The 24161-nt window shown below is 50.1% G+C and overlaps 1 protein-coding gene across 1 annotated transcript in view; it reads right to left on the bottom strand.

Moving 5' to 3' along the window:
* The window catches only part of LOC149517989 (uncharacterized), a 102345-nt gene extending 79611 nt beyond the window's left edge, over positions 1-22734 (bottom strand). The window contains exons 1-4 of the mRNA XM_089764323.1: positions 22672-22734; positions 22494-22557; positions 21517-21595; positions 2559-2696 (exon numbers count right to left, since the gene is read on the bottom strand). Coding sequence (XP_089620449.1) covers positions 2559-2696; positions 21517-21595; positions 22494-22557; positions 22672-22734 — 344 coding nt within the window. The remainder of the gene's footprint in view (positions 1-2558; positions 2697-21516; positions 21596-22493; positions 22558-22671) is intronic.
* Between the last annotated feature and the right edge of the window lie 1427 nt (positions 22735-24161).

Here is a 24161-nt window from a genome sequence, read left to right on the forward strand (position 1 = left end):
AAGACAGCATGTGTCACTCGGTATGGTTTGTATGAGTTCTTGGTGATGCCTTTCAGACTCACAAATGCCCCAGTAACATTCTGCACCCTTATGAACAAGGTACTTCAGTCATTCCTTGATCGGTTTGTTATGGTTTATTTGGATGACATTGTGATCTATAGCTAGACTTTGGGGGAGCACTTGAGACAGGTGTTCGAGGTGTTGCGGGTGTACAAGCTGTTTGTCAAGAGGGAGAAGTGCTCATTCGCCCAGCAGGAGATCCCGTTCCTTAGCCACATAGTGGGAGGTGGCAGGATACGCATGGATGAAGGCAAGATACATGCCATCCTACACTGGCAACCACCGGCCAAGGTCACTGAGTTGAGATCGTTCCTTGGGCTGGTCAACTACTACAGGCGCTTCATCAAAGGTCACTCAGCAATAGCCACACCATTGACTAACTTGCTCAAGAAAGGGAAAGCATGGGAGTGGAGCACAGGGTGCCAGGAAGCCTTTGACAAGTTAAAGCGGGCTATGATCGAGGAGCCAGTCTTGGCCTTGCCAGACCATCCCAAGCCGTATGAGGTGCATACGGATGCATCAAACTTTACCATAGGGGGCGTGTTGATACAGGAGGGATGTCCAATCACGTTCGAGAGCAGGAAGTTGAATGAGACTGAGCGCAAGTACACGGTCCAAGAGAAGGAGATGACTGCAGTGGTGCACTGCTTGTGCACTTGGTGCCATTACCTGTTGGGGTCGAGGTTCATGGTTAGGACGGACAATGTGGCAACTAGCTACTTCCAAATGCAGAAGAAGCTGTCCCCCAAACAGGTGAGATGGCAAGATTTTCTTATGGAATTTGATTTCCAGATAGAGTACAAGTCGGGGTGGGCGAACCTAGTGGCAAACGTCCTGAGCAGGAAGGCTAACCTTGCTGCCATTAGCCAACTAGAGGGGTCACTGGTGCCGCGCATCAAGGAGGGACTTGCGCATGATCTTACAACCAAGGCTTTGATGGAGTATGCCCAGTAAGGTAAGACTAGGCAGTTTTGGTTACAGGATGGCTTGCTGTACACCAGGGGTAGTAGACTGTTTATGCCATAGCACGGAAAGCTCCACAAGGAAGTTTTGCAAGAATGCCATGATTCAAGGTGGGCTGGACACCCCGGAGTGAACAGTACCTTGGCGTTGATCGAGGATCAGTACTATTGGCCGCACATGAGGGACGATGTGGAGGCCTATGTGAAGACTTATCTTGTGTGCCAATAGGACAAGGTGGAGCTCAAGAAACCAAGCGGTCTCTTGGAGCCATTGCCAGTGCCAGAACGACCATGGAAGAGTGTTTCTCTGGACTTTATAGTCGGTCTACCCAAAGCAGAAGGGTTTGGAAGCATCATGGTAGTGGTGGACAGGTTTTCCAAGTATGGAATCTTCATTCCAGCAACCAAAGAGTGCCCAACCAAAGAGGCAGCTCGATTGTTCTTGAAGAACATGGTTAAGTGCTGGGGGGTGTCGAGGACCATTGTTAGTGATCGGGACGGGTGTTTCACGGGCAGGTTCTGGACTGAGTTGTTTAAGCTGTTGGGGTCAGACTTGAACTTTTCCACCAGCATGCATCCATAGATCGATGGGAAAAAAAAATGAGTGAATGGACTATTGGAGCTCTACCTCAGGCACTATGTGAGTACCACACAAAGGGACTAGCCAAAGCTGCTAGATATTGCACAGTTTTCCTACAACTTGCAAAGGAGCGAGGCAACGAACCAGAGCCCATTTGAGGTTGTGACAGGGCAACAACCACTAACACGCGGTTCGATTGCTGCAGGTTATACAGGGCCAAATCCAATAGCATACAAGTTTGCCAAGGCATGGTAGGACCAAACTGACTTGGCCAGAGTTTGTCTACACAAGACGGCCAAAAGGTCAAAAAAGTGAGTAGACCAAAATAGGCGGGACGTGCAAGTCCAGGTTGGAGACTTGGTGTTGGTGAAGCTGCATCCCATTGTGCGCCATAGGGGGCTACACAAAGGCCTAGTCCAGAGGTATGAGGGACCTTTTCGAGTAGTCAAGAGGGTAGGCAAGGTTGCCTACAAGCTGGATATGCCACCCAAATCGAGGGTACACCCGGTGTTCCATGTGAGCATGCTCAAGCCGTTTCATGAGGATGAGGGAGATCCAAGATGGGCAGAGTCAAAGTGTGTGCCATTGGGAGCAAGGGCTTCATATGAGAAGGAAGTCCACAGCATCATAGCTGATCAGGAGGTGAAACAAAAGAACTATCAGCCAAGATAATAGTACTTGGTGCACTGGAAGGGACTTCCAGATAGTGAGGCGAGTTGGGAACTAATAGATGACTTATGGCAATTCGGGGACCAGATCAGGCAGTACCATGCAAAAGACGTAATGAGGGAGTTGTGCAATCAGGTGGGGGAGAATGTTACGCCCTGGGCAGGCACGCTAGGCACATCAGGCGCACCAGCAGGCGAGCCTGAGGTTGAGGCCCGCAGACCAGGCGTGCTGACGGGTATCTGCGTGCAAAGCCTAGCAAACGAGTTCAGAATGTCCGCCCAACTTGCAGGCCAGCCCGTGAGACTAAGGCCTGGCAAACAAGCTGCTCGCACCACTTCCAGAAGGGCCCAAGGTGCTGGACACACAAGGGAAGCTTCTGAAAATAGACAGGATTAGCAGCAACATCCTGGTAGATTTGGTTGACCCTGAAAATCAGGACTGAAAATCAGGACTGAAAATCAGGAGTTAGCATCCTGATTGATTGTAATCTGTATAATCCCATGATTTTAGCCTTTATTCTAGGGATATTGCCATTAAGTGTAAGCTGGAGCCTCAACTATAAATAGAGGGCTGCTCCTCCCTCATTTTTACACCATCAGACACTTCCGTTTAAGTGAAAACAAGAGCATTTCCAGAATTCTACCTTCTTATCCTGTTTCTCTTTAACTTGCGTAATCAGCCCTTCTCGTTGTTCTAGTGCCTGTACGCTTGTGTTTCAGGTTGACTTAGGCATAAAGGAGGACATTCCAAGCCTAAGGGCACACGATTTCTGAGTCTAAGGTCGGAGCCCGTGACACAAGTACCAGCACCCATCGCACATCATGTGCGCACACCCCCTGACCCCTCCAATTATCGGACCCCCAATGTCACCTGTTACACTCTCCGACGATGCTCCGATGATAGTGCCCCGGGTGAAAAAAATGCGGCACCAGCACATGCCTCAGCCCAGCATGTGCATCGTGGTTCAAAATCTTAGACTGGGAATGAACTCCGTATGCTTAGACATGGAATGAACTCCGTATGCCTACGCCAACCCACAAAACGAGCGTATGAGCGCTCAGCCGATCGAAGAGGCATAATGCGCAAGCTGGGGATCGGCTCGGTACCCCTTTACGTGCTGCCAGTCCCGCTACCACAACCCTCAGTTCGGGTGGGGCTTAGACATGGAATGAACTCGCTATGTCTAAGCTAACCCACAAAACGGGCGTGCAGGTACTCAGCTGGCTGGAGAGGCAGAATGCACAAGCCGGGGATCGACCCGATCCCCCTCTGCATGCTATCAATCCCACTGCTACAACCCTCAGTCCAACTGTGGCTTACACATGGAATGAACTATCTATGCCTAAGCCAACCCACAAAATGGGCATGCGGGCACTCAGCCGACCAGAGAGGCAGAATGCCCAAGCTGGGGATCGGCCTGGTCCCCCCTTCATGCTGCCGATCCTACTATCGCAACCCTCGATTCGATCTGATCTTAGATTGAGAATGAACTCTGTATGCTTAGACTGGGGATGAATTCCGTATGCCTAAGTCAACCCACGAAACGAGCGTGCGAACGCTCAGCCGACCAGATAGGCAAGATGCGTAAGCCAGGGATCGAACGGGTGGTAGGTGGGTTCAAGCACATCTTCATATTTCTACCATGCCAATGCCATTTTTATGGCTTGTAAATTCATACAATGGTCCCCTAAGCCTTCATGTGAAGTTTCATGGCAGACGACCCGTTTTCTATTTTACACGATTTTCAAAACTTTTAGCAGTCCGAGATTTTTTCAAATTTTTTTAGAAAGATTTTTGTCCCTAAATTTGGTAGAGGTGATCCTTGTATTTTTTTTGGCATGCACAAAAAAATTCAGCTAAAAACTCGAAGTGGAGAAGATTTTGTGACTATTTGAAAAAAGTGTCCCCATTTTAGACACTTTAATGGCTACTGGCAGCAAACCTATAAAATCTCCAATGCTCTTTAAGGGGGTGTGAGTTCTCGGGGTTTGATGAGGGATAGGGGGCCAATATAAGGGCCAAGTACCAGCACCCATCGCACATCATGTGCGCACACCCCCCGGCCCCCCAATCGCCGAAACCCAAAATACCGTCAGTTAGGCTCTCCGATGATGGTGGCTCGGGTGAAAAAAATGCAGCACCAGCACATGCCCAAGCCCAGCATGTGCACCATGGCTCAAACTCTTAGACTGGGAATGAACTTCGTGTGCTTAGACATGGAATGAACTCCGTATGCCTAAGCCAACCCATGAAACGAGCATGCGGGCGCTCAGCCAACCGGAGAGGCAGAATGCGCAAGCTGGGGATTGGCCCGATCCCCCTCTACGTGCTGCCAGTCCCGCTACCACAACCCTTGGTCTAGCTGGGGCTTAGACATGGAATGAACTCCCAATGCCTAAGCCAACCCACAAAACGGGCGTGCTGGCACTCAACCGGCCAGAGAGGCAGAATGCGCAAGCCGGGGATTGGCTCGGTCCCCCCTGCATGCTTTCAATCCTACTACTCTTAGGCTGGGAATGAACTCCGTATGCTTAGACTAGGTATGAACTCTGTATTCCTAAGTCAACCCATGAAATGAGCGTACGAGCAATCAGTCGGCTGGAGAGTCATAATCACAAGCTAGGGATCAGCGTATTCCTAAGCCAACCCATGAAACGACTGTGCAGCGCTCAGTCAGTCGAAGAGGCAGAATGCGCAAGCTGGGGATCGAATCGGTCCCCCTTGCGTGCTATCGATCCTGCTGCCACAACCTTCGGTCCGATCTGATCTTAGATTGGGAATGAACTCCATATGCTTAGACTGGGGATGAACTCTGTATGCCTTAGTCAACCCACGAAACGAGCGTGTGACGCTCAGTCAACCAGAGAGGCAGGATGCGCAAGTCAGGGATCAAACAGGTGGTAGGTGGGTTCAAGCACATCTTCATATTTCTGCCATGCCAATGTGATTTTTATGGCTTGTAAATTGATACAATGGTCCCCTAAGCCTTCATGTGAAGTTTCATGGCAAGATGACCCGTTTTCTATTTTTCACGATTTTTGAAACTTTTTGCGGTTCAGGATTTTTTAAAAGTCTTTTAGAAAGAGTTTTGTCCGCAAATTTGGTAGAGGTGATCCTTGTATTTTTGTTGGCATGCACAAAAAAATTTAGCTAAAAACTCGAAGTGGAGAAGATTTTGTGACCGTTTCAAAAAAGTGTCCCCATTTCAGACACTTTAATGGCTACTGGCAACAAACCTATTAAAATCTCAAATGCTCTTTAAGGGGGTGTGAGTTCTCGAGGTTTGATGAGGGATAGGGGGCCAATATAAGGGCCAAGTACCAGCACCCATCGCAAATCATGTGCACACCCCCTGGCCCCCCCAATCGTCGGAACCCCCAATGCCGTCGGTTAGGCTCTCCGACGATGCTCCGACGACGGTGCCCCAGGCAAAAAAAATGTGACACCAGCACATGCCCGAGCCCAGCATGTACACCGTGGCTCAAAATATTAGACTGGGAATGAACTCCGTATGCTTAGACATGGAATGAACTCCGTATGCCTAAGCCAACCCACGAAACGAGCGTGCAAGCACTTTGCCAACCGGAGAGGTAGAATGGGCAAGCCGGGGATCGACCTGGTCCCCCCTATGTGCTATCGATGCTGCTGCTGCATCCCTCAATTCGATTCTATCTTAGACTGGGAATGAACTCCGTATGCCTAAGTCAACCCATGAAATGAGCATGCGAGCACTGAGTCGGCCGGAGAGGCGTAATGAGCAAGTCGGGAGTGGCCAAGTCCCCCTCTGCATGCTACTGGTCCCACTGCCACAACCATCGGTCTGGCTGGGGCTTAGACAAGTAATGAACTCCCTATGCCTAAGCCAACCCACGAAACGGGCGTGCAGGCGCTCAACCAGTTGGAAAGGCAGAATGTGTAAGCTAAGGATCAGCCTGGTCCCCCCTGCGTGCTGCTGATCCTGCTGCCGCAACCCTCAGTCCGATCTGATCTTAGACTGGGAATGAACTCTGTATGCTTAGATTGGGGATGAACTCCGTATGCCTAAGTCAACCCACAAAATGAGCATGCGGACGCTCAGTCGACCAGGAAGGTAGGATGCGCAAGTCGAGGATCAAACGGGTGGTAAGTGGGTTCACGCACATCTTCATATGTTTTCTGCCATTGGACCCCTATCCCACATCAAACCTCGAGAACTCACACCCCCTTAAAAAGCATTTGAGATTTTATAGGTTTTCTTCCAGTAGCCATTAAAGTGTCTAAAATAGGGACACTTTTTTCAAACGGTCACAAAATCTTCTCCACTTCGAGTTTTTAGCTAAATTTTTTTGTGCATGCCAACAAAAATACAAGGATCACCTCTACCAAATTTTGGGACAAAACTCTTTCTAAAAAAATTTTAAAAAATCCCGAACCGTAAAAAGTTTTGAAAATCGTGAAAAATAAAAAACGGGTCATCTTGCCATGAAACTTCACACGAAGGCTTAGGGGACCATTGTAGGAATTTACAAGCCATAAAAATGGCATTGGCATGGCAGAAATATGAAGATGTGCTTGAACCCACCTACCACCTATTCATCCCCGACTTGGGCATCCTGCCTCTCTGGTCGGCTGAGCGCTCGCACGCTCGTTTCGTGGGTTGGCTTAGGCATACGGAGTTCATCCCCAGTCTAAGCATATGAACTTCATTCCCAGTCTAAGATTGGATCAGACCGAGGGTTGCGGCAGTAGGATCGACAGCATGCAGGGGGGACCCAGCCGATCCCCAGCTTGCGCATTCAGCCTCTCCGGTCGGTTGAGTGCCCGCATGCCCGTTTCATGGGTTGGCTTAGGCATAGGGAGTTCATTCCATGTCTAAGCCCCAGCAGAATCGAGGGTTGTGGCAGCGGGACCGACAGCACGTAGAGGGGGACCAGGACGATCCCTAGCTTGCGCATTATGCCTTTTCGGTCGGCTCAATGCTTACACGCTCGTTTCGTGGGTTGACTTAGGCATACGGAGTTCATTCCCAGTCTAAGATCAGATCGGACCGAGGGTTGTGGTGGCAGGATCGACAGCTCGCAGGGGGGATCGGATCGATCCCCAACTTGTGCATTCTGCCTCTCCAATCGGTTGAGCGCCCGCACGTTTGTTTTGTGGGTTGGCTTAGGCATACAGAGTTCATTCCATGTCTAAGCATACAGAGTTCATTCCTAGTCTAAGATCAGATCAGACCGAAGGTTACGGTAGCAAGACCAGCAGCAGGATCAACAGCATGCAGGAGGGGACCGGATCGATCCTCGGCTTGCGCATTTTGCCTCTCCGGCTGGCTAGGTGCTCGCACGCTGGTTTCGTGGGTTCGCTTAGGCATACGGAGTTCATTCCATGTCTAAGCCCCAGCCAGTCGAGAGTTGTGGCAGCAGGACTGGCAGCGGGATCGGTAACACGCAGAGGGGGACTGGGCTGATCCCAGGATTGCATATTATGCCTCTCCGATTGGCCTCTCCGACCGGCTAAGCGCCCGCACATTCGTTTCGTGGGTTGACTTAGGCATACGGAGCTCATCCCCAGTCTAAGCATATGAAGTTCATTCCCAGTCTAAAATTGGATCGGATTGAGGGTTGTGGTAGCAGGATCGATAGCACGCATGGGGACCGAGCCGATCCCTGGCTTGCGCATTCTGCCTCTCCGGCCTGCTGAGCACCCGCACGCTCATTTCATGGGTTGGCTTAGGTATAGGGAGTTTATTCCATGTCTAAGGCCCAGCCAGACCGAGGGTTGTGGCAGCGGGACTGGTAGCATGCAAAGGGGGATCGAGCCAATCCCCAGCTTACGCATTATGCCTCTTCGGCCAGCTCAACACCTGCACGCTCGTTTTGTGGGTTGACTTATGCATACGAAGTTCATTCCCAGTCTAAGATCGGACCAGACCAAGGGTTGTGACAGTAGGATTGACAGCCCACAGGTGGGATTGGGCTGATCCCCGGCTTGCGCATTCTGTCACTTCAGTTGGCTGAGTGCCCGCACGCTCGTTTCGTGGGTTGGCTTAGGCATACGGAGTTCATTCCATGTCTAAGCATACGGAGTTCATTCCCAGTCTAAGATTTTGAGCCACGGTGCACATACTGGGCTCGAGCATGTGCTGGTGCCACATTTTTTTTGCCCGGGGCATGATTGTCAGAGCATCGTCGGAGAGCCTAACCGATGGCATTGGGGGTTTCGGCGATTGGGGGGGCCAGGGGGGTGTGCGCACATGAGGTGCGATGGGTGCTGGTACTTGTGTCATAGGCTCCGACCTTAGACTCAGAAACCGTATGGCCTTAGGCTTGGAATATCCTTTTTTATGCCTAAGTCAGCCTAAAACACAAGCGTACGGGCACTAAAACAACAGGAAGGGCTGATTACGTAAGTTAAAGAGAAACAAGATAAGAAGGTAGAATTCTGGAAATGCTCTTGTATTTATTGAAACGGAAGTGTTTGATGATGTACAAATGAGGGAGGAGCAGCCCTCTATTTGTAGTTGAGGCTCTAACTTACACTTAATGGCAATATCCCTAGAATAAAGGCTACAATCATGGGATTATACAGATTACAATCAATCAGGATGCTAACTCCTGATTTTCAAGGTCAACCAAATTTGCCAGGATGCTGCTGCTGATCCTGCCTGCTTCCAGAAGCTTCCCTTGTGTGTCCAGCACCTTGGGCCCTTCTGGATGTGGGGCGAGCAGCTTGTATGCCAGGCCTTCATCTCACGGGCTAGCTTACAATTTGGATGGGCGTTTTGAACTCGTTCACTAGGCTTTGTGCGTAGATACCCACCAGCACGCCTGGTCTGCAGGCTTCAACCTCTGGCTCACTTGCCGGTGCACCTGATGTGCCCGATGCACCCGTCTAGGGTGTGACATTCTCCCCCACCTGATTGCACAACACCCTCATTGCATCTTCTGTATGGTACTACCCGATCTGGTCCCCAAACTACCATAAGTCATCTGCTGGTTCCCAACTTGCCTCACTGTCTGGAAATCCCTTCCAGCGCACCAAGTACTCTTATCTTGGCTGATAGTTCTTCTGTCTCACCTTCTAATCAGCTATGATGCTGTGGACCTCCTTATCATATGAGGCCCTTGCTCCTAATGGTGCACGCTTTGACTCTGCCTATCCTGGATCTCCCTTATCCTCATAGAACAGCTTGAGCTTGCTCACATGGAACACCGGGTGTACCTTTGGCTTGGGTGGCATATCCAGCTTGTAGGCAACCTTGCCTACCCTCTTGACTACTCGAAAAGGTCCCTCATACCTTCAGACTAGGCCTTTGTGTAGCCCCTTATGGTGCATAATGGGATGCAGCTTCACCAACACCAAGTCTCCAACTTGGAACTGCACGTCCCGCCTATTCTGGTCTGCCCATTTCTTCGACCTCTTAGCTGCCTTGTGTAGACAAACTCTGGCCAAGTCAGTTTGCACATGCCATGCCTTGGCAAACTTGTATGCTGTTGGATTCAACCCTGTATAACCTGCAGCAATCGAACCGGGTGTTAGTGGTTGTTGCCCTATCACAACCTCAAATGGGCTCTGGTTCGTTACCTCGCTCCTTTACAAGTTATAGGAAAACTGTGCAATATCTAACAGCTTTGGCCAGTCCCTTTGTGTGTCACTCACATAGTGCCTGAGGTAGACCTCTAATAGTCCATTCACTCATTCTGTCTGCCCATCGGTCTGCAGATGCATGCTGGTGGAAAAGTTCAAGTTTGACCCCAACAACTTGAACAACTCAGTCCAGAACCTACCCGTGAAACGCCCATCCCGATCACTAACAATGGTCTTCGGCACTCCCCAGTACTTAACCATGTTCTTCAAGAACAATGGAGCTGCCTCCTCGACTGGGCACTCCTTGGTTGCTGGAATGAAGATTCCATACTTGGAAAACCTATCCACCACTACCATGATGCTTCCAAACCCTTCTGCTTTGGGTAGATCGATTATAAAGTCCAAAGAAACACTCTCCCATGGTCGCTCTGGCACTGGCAATGGCTCTAAGAGACCGCCTGGTTTTTTGAGCTCCACCTTGTCCTGTTGGCACACAAGACAAGTCTTCACACAGGCTTCCACATCATCCCTCATGTGCGGCTAGTAGTACCGGTCCTCGATTAGCACCAAGGTACGACTCAGTCCGAGGTGTCCAACCGACCTTGAATCATGGCATTCTTGCAAAACTTCCTTACGGAGCTTCCCGTGCTATGGTACAAATAGTCTACTGCCTCTGGTGTACAGTAAGCCATCCTACAACCAAAATCGCCTAGTCTTACCTTGCTGGGTGTACTCCATCAAAGCCTTGGCTGTAGGATCATGCGCAAGTCCCTCCTTGATATGCGGCACTAGTGACCCCTCTGGTTGGCTAATGGCAGCAAGGTTAGCCTTCTTGCTTAGGGTGTCTGCCACTAGATTCACCCACTTCAGCTTCTACTCCATTTGGAAATCAAATTCCGTAAGAAAATCTTGCCATCTTGCCTGCTTAGGGGACAGCTTCTTCTGTGTCTGGAAGTAGCTGGTTGCCACATTGTCCATCCTAACCATGAACCTCGACCCCAACAGGTAACGGTGCCAAGTGCGCAAGTAGTGCACCACTGTAGTCATCTCTTTCTCTTGGACCGTGTACTTACTCTCAGTCTCGTTCAGCTTCCTACTCTCGAATGCAATTGGACGTCCCTCCTGCATCAACATGCCCCCTATGGCAAAGTCTGATGCATCCGTATGCACGTCATACGGCTTGGCATGGTCTAGCAAGGCCAAGACTGGCTCTTCGATCACAGCCCGCTTCAACCTGTCAAAGGCTTCCTGGCACCCTGCGCTCTACTCCCATGCTTTCCCTTTCTTGAGTAAGTTAGTCAATGGTGTGGCTATTGCTGAGTGACCATTGATGAAGTGCCTGTAGTAGTTGACCAGCCCTAGGAATGATCTCAACTCAGTGACCTTGGCTGGCGGTTACCACTCCAGGATGGCATGTATCTTGCCTTCATCCATGCGTATCCTGCCACCTCCCACTATGTGGCCAAGGAACGGGATCTCCTGCTGGGCGAATGAGCACTTTTCCCTTTTGACAAACAGCTTATGCGCCCATAACACCTCGAACACCTGTCTCAAGTGGTCTACATGCTCTCCCAAAGTCTGGCTGTAGATCACAATGTCATCCAAATAAACCACAACAAACCGATCAAGGAATGACTGAAGTACCTTATTCATAAGGGTGCAGAATGTTGCTGGGACGTTCGTGAGTCTGAAAGGCATCACCAAGAACTCATACGAACCATACCAAGTGACACATGCTATCTTTGGTTCATCTCCCTCTGCGATCCTGACTTGATGGTAGCCTGACCTCAAATCCAGCTTAGTGAACCACCTTGCGCTCCCAAGTTGATCAAACAAGTCCGCAATGAGTGGGATGGGGTACTTGTTCTTGATGGTCAGCTTGTTCAAAGCCCGGTAGTCTATGCACAGCTGCAATGACCTATCATGCGTGCGCTGAAATAGAATCGATGCACCATAGGGTGCCTTCGATGGCCTGATGGAGCCAACATCAACTAACTCTTTAAGCTGCTTCCTCAACTCCTTCAACTCTGGTGGAGACATTCGGTAAGGGGCTCTAGCTGGTGGCTTGGCCTCGAACACCAGCTCAATCTTATGGTCCACCTCCCTTTTAGGTGGTAGCTTGCTAGGTAGCTTTGTGGGCATCACATCACTATAGGTCTTCAGCACCTTTAGCACCTTCAAGGGTGACTCAGTCTCTTCTCCCTTGGCTCATCATATTTCAGGGCTGCCAAGAAGGTGTCTTCTTGTCTGCTTATCGCCTTGGCAAATTGGATGGCTGACACCACCCGCGACCTAACTCCAGACCCTCTCCTTAATGGTACTAGGCATTGGCATCGTGCATCCAAGATGCAAACACAATCGACAAAAGGCACAAAGAGGGCATTAATTCGAACAAGGAAATCCAACCCAATCACAAACTCATAGTCATCAAGGGGTATTACCTCAATGGTCTCCTTGCCTTTCTAGTCTCCAAGCTGCAACTCCACTCCCCGCGCAACTCCAATGGCTGGAACTTCATTGGAGTTCACCGTTTTGATGGTACAAGTCCCTTTCTGCACCTTTAGTCTGAGCTTCCGAGCTCTATCACCTAAAATAAAAAGATGTGAGGCACCTGTGTCCACTAGTGCGCTCACCTTCTGACCCGCAACCATCAGATCTGTAAACATGAAGCCCTTTGGCTTGCGACTCCCCTTACTCTGGATAGCATTGAGCACCAATGACCCAAGCTTTACTGCCCCTGACTCTGGTTCCTCATCAGACTCCTTGTCTACAGTAGCCAGCTTGCCCTTTTACGGGCAATTACGTGCTATGTGGCTCCCTCTACATAGGTAGCATGCTAGTGGCTCTCGGTCCCCCTTTGCTTTCCACTTGCCTGCTGGTGGCTTCCTCTCGCCATCCTTGGTTGAACAATCTCGGTCTCTATCCTTGGAGTCTCGATCACAGTCCTTCTCCTTGAACTGCTTCTTCCAGTCCCTATCATCACTGCCCTTCCCCTTGGGCTTGGTAGACTCGAACTTGTTCAGAGGCTTGAACTCTATCAAGGCCTCGGCAGTAGTCATGGCTTTAGCCAAGTCATGAACTCCTCTCCTTTGTAGCTCATGCTTCACCCACGGCTTCAGCCCATCCATGAAAACAAATAAGGCATCCTTCTTGCCTAGATCCGAGATCTGTAGCATCAGTTTAGAGAATTTTTGAACATACTCTCTTATGTCCCCTTGTTGGCTCAACCTACGTAACTTTGCCCGCGCCTCATCATCGGCATACTCCGAGTAAAATTGTTCTCTGAACTCCTTTTGGAACTCTGCCCAGGTTCTAATCTTAGCACTCCCACTCCTGACATCATCACACTTGCGCCTTTACCACAATAGGCTACATCAGTGAGATACATAATAGCGATGCTTACCTTTATCACCTCGTCTTGCATGCCTATGGCCTGGAAGTACTGCTCCATACCCCAAAAGTAGTTATCTACTTTGTTGGCCCCCTAGTCCCCTTGAACTCCTTAGGCTTGGGGACATCCAATCTGGACTTGGACACTCCAGCAAACATGCCATTCCTAATGGTAGTCTTGCAAGCAATGAGCTCACTGGTAAGCTCCTCCATGCGCTAGCGCATGGTCTCCATGCCATCGCGTAAGGTCAGCACTTTAGCCTCCAAAGTCTGATTCTTTTGGGTGAACACGTCCAAGCCTTTGTTGAGAGCAGCTTGTAGCTCACTTTGGATCTCCTCCCCCATGGAGTCTAGCGATGCAATGTGAGTCTCTACCCCCTCAAGCTTCTCCCTCATGTCGCCCATGGTCACCTCCACCTTGGCCAGCCTACAGTCCATGGTAGACCAGATCTCTCTAGAACTGGCTTTCCTCCCTCTTCCATGCCCATGCTTCTGAACCTTTGGTTGTTGGTTAACAGCGTCACTTTGGGATGCCATCTCCTCTAACCTGTACAACACAAACACGCAGAATCAAACTTGCTCTGATACCAACTGTCACGAGCTTCGACCTTAGACTCAAAAATCGAGTGGCCTTAGGCTTGGAATCTCCTCCTTTATGCCTGAGTCAGCCTAAAACACAAGTGTACGAGCACTAGAACAATGGGAAGGGCTGATTACGCAAGTTAAAGAGAAATAGGATAAGAAGGTAGAATTATGGAAATGCTCTTGTATTCACTAAAATAGAAGTGTTTGATGGTGTACAAATGAGGGAAGAGCAGCCCTCTATTTATATTTGAGGCTCCAGCTTACACTTAATGGCAATATCCCTAGAATAAAGGCTAAAATCATGGGATTATACAGATTACAATCAATCAGGATGCTAACTCTTGATTTTCAGGGTCAACCAAATCTACCAGGATACTGCTGCTGATCCTACCTGCTTCCAGAAGCTTCCCTTGCATGTCCAGCACCTTGGGCCCTTCTGGATGTGGTACGAGCAGCTTGTATGCTAGGCCTTAGTCTCACGGGCTGGCCTGCAAGTTGGGTGGGCGTTCTGAACTCGTTTGCTAGGCTCTGCGCGTAGGTACCCACCAGCACACCTGGTCTGCGGGCCTCAACAACTGGCTCGCCTGCTGGTGCACTTGATGTGCCTGGCGCGCCCGCCCAAGGTGTGACACTTGGCCCTTATATTGGCCCCCTATCCCTCATGAAACCTTGAGAACTCACACCCCCTTAAAGAGCATTCGAGATTTTATAGGTTTGCTGCCACTAGCCATTAAAGTGTTTGAAATGGGGACACTTTTTTCAAAATGTCACAAAATCTTCTCCAATTCGAGTTTTTAGCTGAATTTTTTTGTGCATGCCAAAAAAAATACAATGATCACCTCTACCAAATTTGGGGACAAAACTCTTTCCAAAAAAATTTTAAGAAATCCCGAACCGTAAAATGTTTCGAAAATCGTGAAAAATAGAAAACGGGTCGTCTTGCCATGAAACTTCACATGAACACTTAGGAGACCATTGTATGAATTCAAAAGCCATAAAAATGGCATTGGCATGGCAGAAATATGAAGATGTGCTTGAACCCACTTACCACCCGCTCGATCCCCGACTTACGCATCCTGCCTCTCTGGTCGGCTGAGCACCCGCACGCTCGTTTCGTGGGTTGACTTAGGCATATGGAGTTCATCCCTAGTCTAAGCATACAGAGTTCATTCCCAATCTAAGATCGGATCGGACCAAGGGTTGCGGTAGTAGGATCGGCAGCATGCAGAGGGGACCAGGCCAATCCCTGGCTTGCGCATTCTACCTCTCCGACCGACTAAGCGCCCGCACGCTCGTTTCGTGGGTTGGCTTAGGCATAGGGAGTTCATTCCATGTCTAAGCCCCAGTCGGATCGAGGGCTAGGGCAGCGGGACGACAGCATGCAGAGGGGGACCGGGCGATCCCTGGCTTGCACATTATGCCTCTTCGGTCGGCTCAGCGCCTGCACGCTCGTTTCGTGGATTGACTTAGGCATACAAAGTTCATTCCCAATCTAAGATCGGATGGGACCAAGGGTTGTGGCAGCAGGATCGATAGCACGCAGGGGGGACCGAGCTTATCCCCAGCTTGCGCATTCTGCCCCTCCGATCAGATGAGCACCCGCACGCTCGTTTCATGGGTTGGCTTAGGCATACAGAGTTCATTCCATGTCTAAACATACGGAGTTCATTCCCAGTCTAAGATCGGACCGGACCAAGGGTTACGGTAGCAAGATCGGTAGCACGCAGGGGGGACCAGGTCGATCCTCGACTTACACATTCTGCCTCTCCGGTCGGCTGAGCACCCGCACGCTCGTTTCATGGGTTGGCTTAGGCATACGAAGTTCATTCCATGTCCAAGCATACAGAGTTCATTCCTAGTCTAATATCGGATCGGATCGAGGGTTGCGGTAGCAGCACCAACAGCAGGATCGGTAGCACGTAGGGGGGACTAGGTCGATCCTCGGCTTACGCATTCTGCCTCTCCAGCTGGCTGAGCACCCGTACGCTCGTTTCATGGGTTGGCTTAGGCATACGGAGTTCATTCCATGTCTAAGCATACGGAGTTCATTCCTAATCTAAGATCAGACCAGACCGAAGGTTACGGTAGTAGGACCAGTAGCAGGATCGGCAACACGCAGGGGGGACCGGGCCGAGCCCCGGCTTGCACATTTTGCCTTCGGCCAACTGAGTGCCCGCACGCTCGTTTCATGGGTTGACCTAGGCATACGGAGTTCATTCCATGTCTAAGCCCCAACCGGACTGAGGGTTATGGTAGCAGGATGGGCAGCGGGATCGACAGCACGCGAAAGGGGATCGAGCAAATCCCCGGCTTGCGTATTATGCCTCTCCGATCGGTTCAGCGCTTGAACTCTCATTTCATGGGTTGACTTAGGCATACGGAGTTCATTCCCAGTCTAAGATCGGACTAGACCAAAGGTTGCGACAGCAGGATCGACAACACGCATGGGGGACTGGGTCGATCCTCGGCTTACACATTCTGCCTCTCCGACCGGCTAAGCGCTCACACGCTTGTTTCATGGGTTAGCTTAGGCATACGGAGTTCATTACATGTCTAAGCATACGGAGTTCATTACCAGTCTAAAATTGGATCGGATCGAGGGTTGCGGCAACAAGACCAGTAACAGGATCGACAGCACGTAAGGGGGGACCAAGCCGATCCCGCACTTGCACATTCTGCCTCTTCGATCGGCCTCTTGCCCGCACGCTCATTTCATGGGTTGGCTTAGGCATACGGAGTTCATTCCATGTCTAAGCCCCAGTCGGACCGAGGGTTGTCGCTGCAAGACCAGCAGTGGGATCGACAGCACGCAGAGGGGGATCGGGCTGATCTTCGGCTTACGCATTATGCCTCTTCGACCGACCTCTCAGGCCGGTTGAGCACCCGCACGCTCATTTCATGGGTTCACTTAAGCATACGGAGTTCATCCCCAGTCTAAGCATACGGAGTTCATTCTCAGTCTAAGATCGGACTGGATCGAGGGTTGCGACAGCAGGATCAATAGCATGCAGGAAGGACCGGGTCGATCCCCGGCTTACGCATTTTGCCTCTCTGGCCGGCTGAGCACCCGCACGCTCATTTCGTGGGTTGGCTTAGGCATAGGGAGTTCATTCCATGTCTAAGCCCTAGCCGGACTGAGGGTTGTGGCAGTGGGACCGACAGCACATAGAGGGGGACTGGGCTAATCCCTGACTTGCGCATTATGCCTCTTTGGCCGGCTTAGCGCCCGCACGCCCATTTCATGGGTTGGCTTAGGCATAGGGAGTTCATTCCATGTCTAAGTCCTAACCGGACCGAAGGTTGTGGCAGCGGGACCGGTAGCACACAGAGGGGGATCGAGCCAATCTTCGGCTTGCGCATTATGCCTCTTCGGCCGGCTCAGCACCCGCATGCTCATTTCGTGGGTTGACTTATGCATACGGAGTTCATTCCCAGTCTAAGATCAGACCAGATGAGGGTTGCAGCAGCAGGATCGATAGCACACAGGGGGGACCGAGTCGATCCCTGGCTTGCGCATTCTGCCTCTCCGGCCAGCTGAGTGCCCGCACACTCGTTTCATGGGTTGGCGTAGGCATACGGAGTTCATTCCATGTCTAAGCATACGGAGTTCATTCCCAATCTAAGATTTTGAGCCACGGTACACATGCTTGGCTCGGGCATGTGTTGGTGCCGCATTTTTTTCGCCCAGGGCACCATCGTCGGTGAGCCTAACCGATGGCATTGGGGGTTCCGACGATTGGGGGGGCCGGGGGGTGTGCTCACATGATGTGCGATGGGTGCTGGTACTTGTGTCACGGGCTCTGACCTTAAACTCAAAAACCGTGTGGCTTTAAGCTTGGAATCTCCTCTTTTTTGCCTAAGTTAGCCTAAAACACACGCGTACGGGCACTAGAACAACGGGAAGGGCTGATTACACAAGTTAAAGAGAAACATGATAAGAAGGCAGAATTCTGGAAATGCTCTTGTATTCACTGAAACGAAAGTGTTTGATGGTGTACAAATGAGGGAGGAGCAGCCCTCTATTTATAGTTGAGGCTCCAGCTTACACTTAATGGCAATATCCCTAGAATAAAGGCTAAAATCATTGGATTATACAGATTACGATCAATCAGGATGCTAACTCCTGATTTTTAGGGTCAACCAAATCTACCAAGATGCTGCTGCTGATCCTACCTACTTCCAGAAGCTTCCCTTGTGTGTCCAGCACTTTGGCCCTTCTGGATGTGGTGCGGGTAGCTTGTATGCCAGGCCTTGGTCTCACAGGCTGGCCTGCAAGTTGGGAGGGCGTTTTGAACTCATTTGCTAGGCTTTGCACGTAGATACCTGCCAGCACGCCTGGTCTGCGGGCCTTAACCTCTAGCTCGCCTGCTGGTGCGCCTGGTGTGCCTGGCGCGCCTGCCCAGGGTGTGACATTCTCCCCCACTTGATTATACAATGCCTTCGTTGCATCTTCTGCATGGTACTGCCTGATCTGGTCCCCAAATTGCCCTAAGTCATCTACTAGTTCCCAGCTCACCTCACTGTTTGGAAGTCCCTTCCAGTGCACCAAGTACTCTTGTCTTGGCTGATAGTTCTTTTGTCTCCCCTCTTGATCAGTTATGATGCTATGGACCTCCTTCTCATATGAGGCCCTTGCTCCCAATGGCACACGCTTTGACTCTGCCCGTCCTGGATCTCCCATATCCTCATGGAACGGCTTGAGCATGCTTACATGGAACACCAGGTGTACCCTCAGCTTGGGTGGCATATCCAGCTTGTAGGCAACCTTGCCTACCCTCTTGACTACTCAGAAAGGTCCTTCATAGCTCTGAACTAGGCCTTTATGTAGCCCCCTATGGTGCATAATGGGATGCAGCTTCACCAACACCAAGTCTCCAACCTGGAACTGCACGTCCCCCCTATTTTGGTTTACCCACTTCTTCGACCTCTTGGCCGCCTTGTGTAGACAAACTCTGGCCAAGTCAATTTGCTCCTGCCATGCCTCGGCAAATAGGTATACTGCTGGATTCAGCCCTGTATAACCTACAACAATCGAACCGGGTGTTAGTGGTTATTGCCCTATCACAACCTTAAATGGGCTATGGTTCGTTGCCTCGCTCCTTTACAAGTTGTAGGAAAACTATGCAATATCTAGCAGCTTTGGCCAGTCCCTTTGTGTGGCACTCACATAGTGCCTGAGGTAGACCTCCAATAGTCCATTCACTCATTCTGTCTACCCATCGGTCTACGGATGCATGCTGGTGGAAAAGTTCAAGTCTGACCCTAACAGCTTGAACAACTCAGTCCAAAACCTATCCGTGAAACGCCCATCCCGATCACTAATAATGGTCCTCGATACTCCCCAGTACTTAACCATGTTCTTCAGGGACAATCGAGCTGCCTCCTCGATTGGGCACTCCTTGGTTGTTGGAATGAAGATTCCATACTTGGAAAACCTGTCCACCACTACCATGATGCTTCCAAACCCTTCTGCTTTGGGTAGACCGACTATAAAGTCTAGAGAAACACTCTCCCATGGTTGTTCTGGCACTGGCAATGGCTCCAAGAGACCACCTGGCTTCTTGAGCTCCACCTTGTCCGGTTGGCACACAAGACAAGTCTTCACATAGGCCTCCACATCGTCCCTCATGTGCGGCTAGTAGTACTGGTCCTCGATTAGCGCCAAGGTATGGCTCACTCCGGGGTGTCCAGCCCACCTTGAATCATGGCATTCTTGTAAAACTTCCTTACGGAGCTTCCCGTGCTATGGTACAAACAATCTACTGCCCCTGGTGTACAGCAAGCCATCCTACAACCAAAATCGCCTAGTCTTACCTGGCTGGGTGTACTCCATCAAAGCCTTGGCTGTAGGATCATGCGCAAGTCCCTCTTTGATGCACGGCACTAGTGACCCCTCTGGTTGGCTAATGGCAGCAAGGTTAGCCTTCTTGCTCAGGGCGTCCGCCACTAGGTTCGCCCGCCCTAGCTTGTACTCCATCTGGAAATCAAATTTCATAAGAAAATCTTGCCATCTCGCCTGCTTGGGGGATAGCTTCTTCTGCGTCTTGAAGTAGCTGGTCACCACATTGTCCGTCCTAACCATGAACCTCGACCCTAACAGGTAATGGCACCAAGTGCGTAAGTAGTGCACCACTGCAGTCATTTCCTTCTCTTGGACCGTGTACTTATGCTCAGTCTCATTCAGCTTCCTGCTCTTGAACGTGACTGGATGTCCTTTCTACATCAACACGCCCCCTATGGCAAAGTCTGATGCAACTGTATGCACATCATATGGCTTGGCATCGTCTGGCAAGGCCAAGACTGGCTCCTCGATCACAGCCCGCTTCAACCTATCAAAAGCTTCCTGGCACCCTGCGCTCCACTCCCATGCTTTCCCTTTCTTGAGCAAGTCAGTCAATGGTGTGGCTATTGCTGAGTGACCTTTGATGAGGTGCCTATAGTAGTTGACTAGCCCAAGGAATGATCTCAACTTAGTGACCTTGGCTGGTGGTTGCCACTCCAGGATGGTGGGTATCTTACCTTCATCCATGCATATCCTGCCACCTCCCACTATATGGCCAAGGAACGGGATCTCCTGCTGGGCGAATGAGCACTTCTCCCTCTTGACAAATAGCTTGTGCGCCCGTAACACCTCGAACACCTATCTCAAGTGGTCTACATGCTTGCCTAAAGTCTGGCTGTAGATCTCAATGTCATCCAAATAAACCATAACAAATCGATCAGAGAATGACTGAAGTACCTTGTTCATAAGGGTGCAGAATGTTGCTGGGGCGTTCATGAGTTTGAAAGGCATCACCAAGAACTCATACAAACCATACCGACTGACACATGCTATTTTTGGCTCATCTCCCTCCGCGATCCTGACTTGATAGTAGCCTGACCTTAAATCCAACTTGGTGAACCACCTTGCACTCCTAAGTTGATCGAACAAGTTCGCAATGAGTGGGATGGGGTACTTGTTCTTGATGGGTAGCTTGTTCAAAGCCCGATAGTCTATGCACAGCCGTAACGACCCATCATGATTGCGCTGAAATAGAACCAGTGCACTATAAGGTGCCATCGATGGCTTGATGAAGCCAACATCAACTAACTCTTTGAGTTGCTTCCTCAACTCCTCCAACTTTGGTAGAGACATTCGGTAAGGGGCTCTAGCCGGTGGCTTGGCCTCAGACACTAGCTCGATATTATGGTCCACCTCCCTCTTAGGTGGTAGCTTGCTAGGTATCTTTGTGGGCATCACATCACTAAAGGTCTTTAGAACCTTTAGCACCTCCAAGGGTGACTCGGTCTCCTTTTCTCTTGGCTCATCATATTTCAAGGCTACCAAGAAGGTGTCTTCTTGTCTGCTTACCACCTTGGCAAATTGGATGGCTGACACCACCCGTGACCTAACTCCAAACCCTCTCCTCAATGGCACTAGGCATTGGCACCGTGTATCCAAGATGCAAACACAATCGGCAAAAGGCACAAGGAGGGCGTTAATCCAAACAAGGAAATCCAACCCAATCATAAACTCATAGTCATCAAGGGGTATTACCTCAATGGTCTCCTTGCCTTTCCAATCTCCAAGCTGCAACTCCATTCCTCGCACTACTCCAATGGCTGGAACTTTACTGGAGTTCACCGTTTTGATGGTACGAGTCCCTTTTTGCACCTTTAGTCTGAGCTTTCAGGCTCTATCACCTGAAATAAAAAGATGTGAGGCACCTGTGTCCATTAGTGCGCTTACCTTCTGACCCATAACCATCAGATCCGCAAACATCGAGCCTTTTGGCTTGTGACTCCCCTTACTCTGGACAGTATTAAGCACCAACGACCCAAGCTTTGCTGCCTTTGACTCTGGCTCCTCGTCAGACTCCTTGTCTACAGCAGCCAGCCTGCCCTTTTGCGGGCAATTGCGTGTATGTGGCTCCCTCCACATAGGTAGCATGCTAGTGGCTCTCGGTCCCTCTTTGCTTTCCACTTGCCTGCTGGTGGCTTCCTCTCGCCATCCTTGGTTGAACAGTCTCGATCTCCATCCTTGCACTCTCGATCATGATCTTTCCCCTTGGACTGCTTCTTTCGATCCCTATCGTCCCTACCCTTACCCTTGGGCTTGGTAGACTCAAATTTGTTCAGAGGCCTGAACTCTATCAAGGCTTCGGTAGTAGTCATGGCTTTAGCCAAGTCATGAACTCCTCTCCTTTGTAGCTTATGCTTCACCCACGACTTTAGCCCATCCATGAAAGCAAATAAGGCATCCTTCTCACCTAGATCCGAGATCTGTAGCATCAGTTCAGAGAATTTCTAGATGTACTCCTTTATGTCCCCTTGTTGGTTCAGCTTGTGCAACTTTGCCTACACCTCATCATCGGTATACTCCGAGTACAATTGTTCTATTAACTCCTTTTGGAACTCTGCCTAGGTTCCAATCTTGGTACTCCCATGCCTGACATCATCACACCTGCGCCTCTACCATAATAAGGCTACATCAGTGAGATACAAAGCAGCGGTGCTTACCTTTATCGCCTCATCTTGCATGCCCATGGCGTGGAAGTACTGCTCCATACCCCAAAGGTAGTTATCTACTTCCTTGGTCACCCTAGTCCCCTTGAACTCCTTAGGCTTAGGGACATCCAATCTGGACTTGGACACTCCAGCAAACATGCCATTCCCAATGGCAGTCTTGCAAGCAATGAGCTCACTGGTAAGCTCCTCCATCCGCTGTTGCATGGCCTCCATCCCATCGGGCAAGGTCAGCACTTTAGCCTCCAAGGTATGATTCTTTTGGGTGAACACCTCCAAGCCTTTGTTGAGAGCAGCTTGCAACTCACTTTGGATCTCCTCCCCCATGGAGTCTAGCGATGCAATGTGAGTCTCTACCCCTTCAAGCTTCTCCCTCATGTCGCTTATGGTCACCGCCACCTTGGCCAACCTACCATCCATGGTAGATCAGATATCTCTAGAACTGGCTTTCCTCCCTCTTCCACACCCATGCTCTTGGGCCTCTGGTTGTTGGTTAGCAGCATCACTTTGGGATGCCATCTCCTCTAACCTGCACAACACAAACACGCAGAATCAAACTTGGTCTGATACCAACTATCACAGGCTCTGACCTTAGACTCAGAAACCGTTTGGCCTTAGGCTTGGAATCTCTTCCTTTATGCCTAAGTCAGCCTAAAACATAAGCGTACAGGCACTAGAACAACAGAAAGGGCTGATTATGCAAGTTAAAGGGAAACAGGATAAGAAGGTAGAATTCTAGAAATGCCCTTGTATTCACTGAAATAGAAGTGTTTGATGGTGTACAAATGAGGGAGGAGCAGCCCTCTATTTATAGTTGAGGCTCCACCTTACACTTAATGGCAACATCCTTAGAATAAAGGCTAAAATCATGGGATTATATAGATTACAATTAATCAGGATGCTAACTCCTGATTTTTAGGGTCAACCAAATCTGCCACGATGCTGCTGCTGATCCTGCCTGCTTCCAGAAGCTTCCCTTGCATGTCCAGCACCTTTGGCCCTTCTGGATGTGGTGTGGGCAGCTTGTATGCCAGGCCTTGGTCTCACGGGTTGGCCTGCAAGATGGGCGGGCATTCTGAACTCGTTTACTAGGCTTTACGTGCAGATACCCGCCAGCACACCTGGTGTCATGAGCCACCCTTGTATAGGGCCATGACTAGGACTTAGGTTACCATGAGCCACCCATGTATAGGGCCATGGCCGGGTAGATCCCTTGTGCTAGAAAAAGTGTCCCCATTTCAAACATTGTAACGGTTACTGGTAGCATAGCTCTAAAAGCTCTAAGGCTCTTTAGGGGGGTGAATCGACAACGTTATGTTAGGCTGTCTCACCGGGTGCTATGCGAGCTTAGGCCACCCACCAAGGGCTGCCCCCTGGCCCTGGTGATGGTGGGAGGTCCCGATGTATGATTCCCATTTATAATAAAATTCACCCCGATTGAATGCCCGATTGTTGCCTCGATGTGTTTCTTTCTTTCCCGATGTGAATGTGCCTTGTTGTGTGTGTATGCTTGAGATTGACCTCGATATATTGTGCCTTATTGTGAATGCTTGAAACTAACCATGGTTTATGGTTATTTGTTCAGATATCGATCTATTGAAGGCTAACTTGGGTGGAAGCGTCCATTCAAGTGCCGCACGGGCTAGTGCTTGTTGAAAAAAAGCTTAGTCCGTGACACGTGGTATCAGAGCACAGTTGAGAAGTGCTAGAAAATGGATGAGATGGCCACAAGTGGTGGACCTGATCATCAACAGAGAATTGAAGAACTTGAGGCCGCGATGGTCGTAATGAAAACTCACATGGCGATTAAAGATCGAGTGAGGGAGATCGAGACAACCCAGTGGGAG

The sequence above is a fragment of the Durio zibethinus genome, chromosome 7 (genome assembly GCF_047325235.1).
Source record: "Durio zibethinus cultivar Kanyao isolate XHJ-2024 chromosome 7, ASM4732523v1, whole genome shotgun sequence".
NCBI classification, from domain to species: Eukaryota; Viridiplantae; Streptophyta; class Magnoliopsida; order Malvales; family Malvaceae; genus Durio; species Durio zibethinus.